This window comes from Artibeus jamaicensis, unplaced genomic scaffold, assembly GCF_021234435.1.
Source record: "Artibeus jamaicensis isolate MK-2021 breed Jamaican fruit bat unplaced genomic scaffold, CSHL_Jam_final contig_233, whole genome shotgun sequence".
Classification (NCBI taxonomy): domain Eukaryota; kingdom Metazoa; phylum Chordata; class Mammalia; order Chiroptera; family Phyllostomidae; genus Artibeus; species Artibeus jamaicensis.
Genome location: NW_026521486.1, coordinates 26,189,443 through 26,198,104, shown reverse-complemented (window position 1 = coordinate 26,198,104; position 8,662 = coordinate 26,189,443). Strand labels below are relative to the sequence as shown.

The following is an 8,662-nucleotide window of genomic DNA, read 5'->3' as shown; positions in this document are numbered from 1 at the left end:
CTTGCTCAAGGATTTCTGATTCTTTTGAAAGTTTTTCTGTCACTCTGAGCAAGCATAAGAGATTATAAGAGACTAGCCTAGAAGATAGCAGTTGGGATTGAAAATGAGCAAAGGCCCTAGACTTGTAGTATCCAGCCTCTTCAAAGACAGGTCATGTAGCATGTATTGTGATTTAACTATTTTGTCTTTATGTTTTCAGGGAGTCGACGAGTTGAAGATGAAGCCCAGAGCAGAGTGCTGTTCTCCCAAGTTCTGGTTGGTGTTGGCTGTCCTGGCTGTGTCAGGCAGCAGAGCTCGTTCTCAGAAGAGCCCACCCAGCATTGGCATTGCTGTCATCCTTGTGGGCACTTCAGACGAGGTGGCCATCAAGGATGCCCACGAGAAAGATGATTTCCATCATCTGTCTGTGGTGCCCCGTGTGGAGCTGGTAGCCATGAATGAGACCGACCCAAAGAGCATCATCACCCGCATCTGTGATCTCATGTCTGACCGGAAGATCCAGGGGGTGGTGTTTGCTGACGACACTGACCAGGAAGCCATTGCCCAGATCCTTGACTTCATTTCAGCCCAGACTCTCACCCCCATCCTCGGCATCCACGGGGGATCCTCTATGATAATGGCAGATAAGGTAAAAGTGGGCTGCAGTGAGAAGAGCCTGGCTAGTTTGAATGGAGAACTAAATTATCCATTTGTTTTAATGCAGAGCTTAATTGTGAAAGATGAAAGGTAGTAAGAAGAATGCACTAAATGAGTGGTTAGACCAGGGATTAGTCTAGTTGCTTAGACTAATGAGAGTGAGGGAAAGACTCTGGTAACTAGACATTCATACAGTTTTGAACAGCTTTGTGTGTTTCTTTGTTTATAAGTGGATGCACAGAAATGACTAAGAGATATTGAATCTTGTAGTTCTGTGACCCATTTTCTTCAAATGCTCATATGACTAGCTTCTTCTGGGCTCTGTTCTTCCTATGTAAGTAATACATGTTCTTCATCCATACCAGTTTCAAGAATATAAAATGAAAAATCCTTGAGACAGGTAATTTCTCTCCTTGAAGATGCAAATATCATAAAGAAGTACTTCTTGCTAAGGAGTCCATGCTTATTACACACCAGTGCATTTGAATGGATTTTAATCCATAGATTAGATGAAATGCACCAGTAGCAGTTGCATTCCCCGTGCTTAGATTTGAAGGCAATTATTCTTAACTTTGGTTGTATGCTGGAATCACCTGAACAGCTTTAAACATCGTCAGTGCCTGGCTACTGCCCTCAGAGGTTCTGATTGTTGGCCCAGGGTACTGCCTGGGGTTTAGAATTTGTAAAACTCCCCAAATGATTCCAGAGTGCAGTTAAGGCTGAGAACCACTGCTTTCAGGCCTCAAATAAACCCTAGTCTCTCCTGCACGAATATTAGATTGTCATACGACTAATTGTTACCTGACATTGATGCTTATTCTTTGCAGAAATTGTTTTGTTATGGTTGTATTTTGTTTTGTTTTCACATTTTTAGGTATTCGGTTATCTTTTCTTGCTTTATTGCTTATTGCTTAGGCACAGCACTTCTCACTATGTATTGTCCTTCACCGTCATTTATATCTCAGACTGATTCATTTCACAAGTACAATATTTATTGTTTTTTTATCACTTTGGGTTTTTTAAATAGTTTCCAACTTTTCATTGTCATTTTATACTTAACATAACTTTCAAAACTTCCATTAGTTTTTTTACTTAAAAGACATGCTGTAGGGTTAATCATGTTAGTGAACACCTCAAAACCCAGCACAGACACCACCAGCTCATTCCTTCGCTGGTTGAGAATCATCACCTACAGGGCTTAACAGAGTCAAATAACCTCGCATGAGCACTATTGCCATCTGTTGGCAGCAGGCAGGATGACTAACGTCTGTTTTGGAGCTTCCTGCATTCAATCCAGTAACAGTCAACTGGACCGTACTAAGTGGAGGAACTTCAGTCACATATGAGAAAGATGTTGAAAGGTAAAGATGTTAGAGTCAAATGCTGTCACCAGGAGCTCATGCTAAGGGAAGGGAGATCAATTTAAGCAGAATGGAAAATATAGACTGACTGTGGCAGAACCTATTGAGTTTTTGCTTCATGTAGATTTTTTGTTAACGTTATCCTTAGCCAATTATATTTTAACAGTGGTATTTTGAGGGCACAGTATGGCACTGAAACATGCCAAGATGGATGAGCCAAATTTTTGAAACATTAATAAGTGCATACTTATTTTGAGAGGAAGAAAAGTAAAAATGATTTTTTCCTTATATGGGCTATTGTGCAACTTATGTTATTTTAGGTCAACCACCACCCAAATACACCCCACGCCCAGCCCTGATATAAGTGGTGATTGGTTAAACTGGTTGGTGGCTTCTTTGTGTGTCTTACAAATTCATAATAATAATGAAGTAGATGCAGATCATGTAGAGAGACTGGGCTCTTTTATTTACTGATGTATCCTAAATGCTTTAGCTTATCTACATATGCTGGGCACAAAGTGCTTTGCATGTATTATTTGATTTAATACTCTTAACAAGCCAATGAGCTAAGTGGTATTATTTATCTCTACCTGACAGGTGGGGAAACTGAGGCTCAGAGAGGTTAAATAGCATATCCAAGATGATATAGCTAGTAAGTGGCAGCCAGGACTTGAACATTGGTTGCTGGTTCCAAAGGCCACATGTTTTGTCACCTCTCAAGGAAATAGGAAGGCTGGCTAGGGTCTTACATTCCTTCCTATTCTGTACCTTCTCTTCTGTGGTGGGTGTTATCTGACTAAGTGTAATTCATCCCTTGATTCATAATGGCAGTACTGGTATCTGGCTACCAGAGAGAGTAAGTGAGCATGTAAATAGCACTTAGGGGGAGCACAATTTCACAGGGGGCCCATTGGGTACTATTTTTAGGGAGAAAGAGAGGATTGAAACCAGTGAAGTGGATTCTTCCAGGTCACTGTGGTGAGATCTCTTTCTGGTCTCTTCCTCCTAACCCCTCCCACCACTGCAATCAACCTAAATATCCCATCTTATCTTTTTTCTCCATCATAAAAGAGAGACAGGCAATGATTTGTAGGCAGTTTCCTAAAATAGCCTAATGTCCGACTTTTGACCTAAAAAGAAGAGTTTCTAAAACGTAGGTAGTAAGAGGAAAAAGAAGGAGGAAGGAGGTCCTGAGAACATGGAAGCCAGAGGCTGAAGGGGTTGGATGCCTGAGTGGGCCTCTGGCAGCTGCAGAGAAGGGCGCAGCAGGAACCGCCAGGACCAAGAGGGCGGCAGGGCCGGGATTCCATGGAGCTGTGCAGAGGAACTTTCACAGGCTTGAAGGATTTGCATGAAGGCAAGAAAAAAGAATCTCCTAGATTTCAGAGAAATAAGCTTTTGGGGCAAGTTTCAAAAATAAAACAGCTCAAATTCTAAGGTCAGTTTTTAAAAATAGAAGTTTATTTTTAAGTATCATGACCACATTTTACATAGAATGAGGACACAGAGTTTGACAACTATGAATCAACTAGGGGGCAATGGGACGAAACATTTGCAAGTGGAACTGATGCAGAAGATCTAAGAAATTCAGCCTCGTTATGTTTGAGGTATGCCTTTACATTAGAGTCTTTAAGGTAGAGTGACCACCTGAAAGATGATGGGTAAGCTTTCCATTTTGCTTCCCCTTTCTAGGAGGTAGTTAACTGCCATTCCATTTTAATAAGTTTTTGTTTGCTTGTTTCAAACAGAATCCACTTGTTAAGTGTCTTTGTAAAAGATTGTATTGTAGGGATCAAGTCTCTGGTTCAAGGCATTGGTGATGAAGAAAGACAGCATGGTTATAAAGATTTTTGACAAAAGTATTTTGACACATGTTCAGCATTTGGTCAAATAGCATGTGCTCACTTTATCGTATATGCTGATTAATCAGTACAAGCATTAATAAGTGCTCTGCTTTTCCAACAAGGAAATGCACTTTATACCGTGGCCAAAAGAAGCCTGGCAACCAGTAGAGTGGAGCTGTTCAGAGCTCAGAATTCAGAGTTACAGTGGGTTTCAACCATCACTTCTTCATTGTGGGGATCTGGACTACTCACTTACCAGCCACTGTAAACCTTGGTTTCCTAGATTGTGTAATGGGGATAATAATATATTCATTATAGGGCTGATGAAGATTAAATGAGATAATGCATAGGAAGTGCTTCACTACGTATTAGCTTAACATTCAGTAGGCTGAGCCAAAGGTTGCATGAAAGGAAGAAAGGGAGAAGATGTCATGATACAGGAAAAGAAGGGGAATTGAATAGCATCACAGCCAACTGCAGAGACATTTTGGACCTGGAGACCAATGACCTGTCTCCTGCCATGGCTGTGAAGTGTGGGTGGCAGCCACGGTCTGGCCTCGCCAGGGGAGCTGAGGCTGATCAGTGATGCAGCCCCACCGTAGCCAAAAAGCATGTGTTCAGTTATAGAAGAGCTCCAGTGAGGAAAGAACTGGGAGGTGCTTGTAACAAAAGACTGTTTAGAATAGTAACAGAGATAGTTAAAAAATGTATGAGGAGATTTTTGACAGTTCCCCACCTAAGTATGAGGAGTTTATTTTATTTTTCCCTGTTAAAATTGCTTGTATTCTCCCTGCAATACTAGACTTAGGATGCCCATCTGAATCCAAATAATGAATTGAAGCAAGACCTATATTCATTTATTTGTAGGATGCTCCCTGCTGACTTGCTGAAATCTTTCTTGGTTTTTTAGATTTTAGCTCAGAAGGGTTAAGTTACTAAACTGGGATATCACAGTTTATGAGCAATGGGACCACGATTCAGATCACAGATGTACCTATGTTGAAGCCTATGTTATTTTAGGTCCACTGCCACTCAACCCTACCGCCAGCCCTGCTATAAGAGGTTATTGGTTAAACTACTTGGTTGCTTCCCTGTTGTGTCTCTTACAAATATGTAATAAATAATGAACTGTGCAGATCATGTGGAGAGACAGGGCTCTTTTTGTTCACTGATGTATCCTAGGTGCTTTAGAGTTTACAGTTTATAAGATTTAGATTTTGTTTTCTTCCATACATACTTTACATTTTGAAGAGAAAATGAAATAAAATATATGGAAAAATATGGGGAAAGCACTGTGTAAACGTACACTTTAAGTGAGAGAAATAAGGAATGGTGATAGGGAAAGAGGCTCATTGACAGTTCTGTTCCTGGCATTATGACCCCTGAAAGTGGCTTGGGCAGGGGGTAGGAAGGAAAACAGAAAGTGCAAGTTACAGGAGGATCAGGCAAAGGGATGCGAGATCCATTTTTTAATGTTGCAAGAATGGAAGAGAAAAAGGTATGCTGAGTAAAGAGTCAGGATATAGGTGGCTTGATTTGAGTGAAGTACATTAGCTAAAACATGCATCATCCTCCATACCTTGTTCCTCTTTAAATTCTACATTAAAAATAATCTTACTCTGTAATCTATTGCTATGATTCTTTCTAACTTGCTTGGTTGAGACTTGTTTGAATAGCACTCTTAGTTTTCTGTGCAGAGAGCTACATTTTAGAATCTAACTGGAGCTACAAAGATGGCCCCTATTCTTCTTTGGCCCCATCTTTTCTCGATTTCTTCACTTCTCTCCCTCAATATCTTACACATACCAAATGGCAAAGTATTTGGAGGGGGCAGATGAACTAGTGGTAGTATGTGACTCTGAATAGACTGTTGCCTTCCAGTTGTTTATGGGGGTTATATCCAACACAGTCTCGAATGAAATCAAGATAGCTATGCTACTCACACATTACTCTGTCTGTTTGTGCCAAGTTTGGTGTCTTTTAGGTTTTTTACCATGCTTTTGGTTGTTTGTCAGATGGTATTCCTTGGGGCAGAGCAAACAGTGGTATTAACAGTATTTCTTCAGTGCGGAGAGTGAAGACAGAGGTAGTCAAGGCAAGAGGATAAAGAAGCTGATACAGTATGCCAGCTCTGTGCCAAGCAAGATGATAAGGACTCTTAATTCTTATGCAATGCTGTGCAGTGAGAAGTGGTATTTCTTTAGTTGATGGGAAAACTACATCAGAGAGTTTATGTACATTGGCCAAATCACATGCTAGAGAAATAACGGGGTCTAAGATCTGATTGCAAGTATGTTTGACTTTAAAAGTTTCTGAGGTGACTTTACACCTCCTAGTACACACACTGAGGAAATCAGGAAAAAGTTAGGATAGAATGGCCTGCCTGGAAGTCAGCTACCCTTATCCCGTGTTTCTGACTTCCTTGAACTATATACTTCAGGGGAATATGGGTGGGCAGTTCTCTCTAGGATGCTGTGAACATTGCAGTGGTGCAGTCCTCAAGTCTGGCTGAAGTTTAGTCTTTCCACCTGCTTATGTGGAATGTGTTTCTTGTTGGCCAACATACCCTTTCTTTTAAAACTAGAACTAGGGTTTGCTTTCAAGAGACTGGCCACTGGAAGTCCAGGTCCAGTTTTTATGCTTAAAACACTGAGGCGCCAGGAATTGCTTTAGGTATTCATAGAAATAAAGGTGCTTGGTACTAGAAAATAACACATGAGCCATCACTTCTCATACATCCTCCAGGAAGGTGAAGATGTGTCTGCAGGAAAGAGGTGGCACAGTGTGAAGAGAATGCAGTCTTTGAAGCCAATGGGCTTCAGCTGTGTGCATTCCCACCTATGTGACCTTAGGTGTGCTCTTTAAACACTTAGCCTCGAAATTTCCATTTGTAAGATAGGGGCAAAATAACACCTAGTCCATAGTGAGCCTTATGAAGCACTGTTCCCAGTGCTTAGTAAACAGTAGGCCCTCGGCACACATTATCTTGTATTTTCATATTTCAGGCCTTACCTAAATCACTGAGGAAAATGGGATCCTAATGTTTTCCTGTTGACTAAAAGGGAAGAGTTTGGGATGGTAATACCCTTCCTTTTATGCCTGGTGGATAAACAGCGGCTCAGTGGGCTCCGCCTCTGTGGTGATGCAAATACTGGTTGTGATATGATCAGGACTTACCAAGATTTTCAGAGCAGAGACATACAGTGATTTCAGTAAACTGATACACATAGGATATAAGCAATGAAGATCAGAGCATTACCAAGAGAAGCATAGCGAAATAGTTTTTTAATCCAAATTCACTCATAGATTTGGAAGTGTTTGTATATAAGAAAAAATGAATTATTAAATGAAAGAGAGATCAAAGGTACAAGGTAGGAAGTGGCACTACGTTATAGGTACAGGAAGGCAGTTAATTTATGCAGTGTCGCCAACCTCTTTTTAATAGATTACACTGATACTGCTGAAAAACTCCTTGGATTGTTATTTTCACACCAAGAGTATATTTTCATTCCCCTTTCTGAGACTTCTGTGATTCTTTTGCCTTACTTATTGATGTTACTTATTGACTTCTGTGATTCTTTTGCCTTACTTATAATTTATTCAAAATGATATCTTGATTTTCTGTTTAGAGTAAAAATTAGAATTTATATTTTATTCAAAATTATATTTTTATTTTGTGGTAGAGTTAAACATGGCATTAAAATTATATTTCATTAAAAAATTCAGCATGCATGAGAGTGATATGAAAGCCCATTTTCATTTCACTTTTTTGAGGACAAAAATTTGTATTGATGCAATTCCATTTCACAGGGACAAAGAACACCCAAATTATCATGGGTTGTTATGAGGTTACAATAAGAAAGAACTAACATTGACTGATCATTTACTTCTGTCAAGCCCTGAGCTATAGTCACCTTAGATGAGCTTGGATATGTTATTTCGTTTAATTCTTTCATTGAATTTATGAGACTTGTATTTTGTCTCCATTTTGCAGATGAGGAAATTGTAGATCAGAGAGGTTAACTGTTTTGCTTAAGGTCTTTAGACAGTGATTGACAAAGAGTGGCCTAAACAAATAGATGCCTATTGGACAAGGCACCTTCACCTACAGTAGCTTAAACAAATAGTGCTTATTGGTATCTCCGAATAAGGCACCTGGAGATGGGGACTACTGGGGATGGTTCCACGATGCAGTGAGGTCAGGCTGACCTCTGGGATTCTCTTGGCATTTTTGTCATAGTTGCAAGGTGTCTGCCCTAGCTTTATGCATCCTGTTAACACACAGAGAAGGAAAAGCCAGGGGGTCGTTATTAGGTCAGGAAAAGTCTTCCCATATCCTTGATAGCATGGGTTCAAAAAATGTTACATAGACAACCCTGGATGAGAGGTGGGGAGTGTGAGGCTTTCAGGTGGAAATAGCAAGGGGGCAAGAGTTGGCAACAGCTTTGGGGATAGTCAGGATTGTCTTTCAAAGGAAGTAGGTGCCAACTTGGGAATTCAATCAATATTCGTGTGACTCTGAAGCCTCTCATCTGTCATATTTTCTGGTTCACACCAAACCCTGCTGTGGTGCCCTTGGCATATACTCACATATACGCCTGGACTAGGACCTTGGTCCATCAGTTATTTACTTTGTTCCTTTAATTATTAATTTATTATTTCTTGCTGGCATCTTCTCTCTAGCTTTTGTGGTACCCAGAAGATGTTTCAAAATGTATTTTTGGGGGAGTTTTTTTTTTAACATCTTAATGACTGGTTTTTGGATGTGTGTCTATGTGTCTGTGTGTCTGTGCTCCTGGCACTTAGAACTGGAAGACCAGG

At 40.3% G+C, this 8,662-nt stretch overlaps 1 protein-coding gene across 1 annotated transcript in view; it reads left to right on the top strand.

Annotated features, from left to right (window-relative positions):
- The first annotated feature begins 217 nt into the window (after positions 1-217).
- GRIN2B (glutamate ionotropic receptor NMDA type subunit 2B) overlaps positions 218-8,662 on the top strand; it is a 279,080-nt gene continuing 270,635 nt past the window's right edge. Inside the window, exon 1 of the mRNA XM_053661458.1 lies at positions 218-628. Coding sequence (XP_053517433.1) covers positions 218-628 — 411 coding nt within the window. The remainder of the gene's footprint in view (positions 629-8,662) is intronic.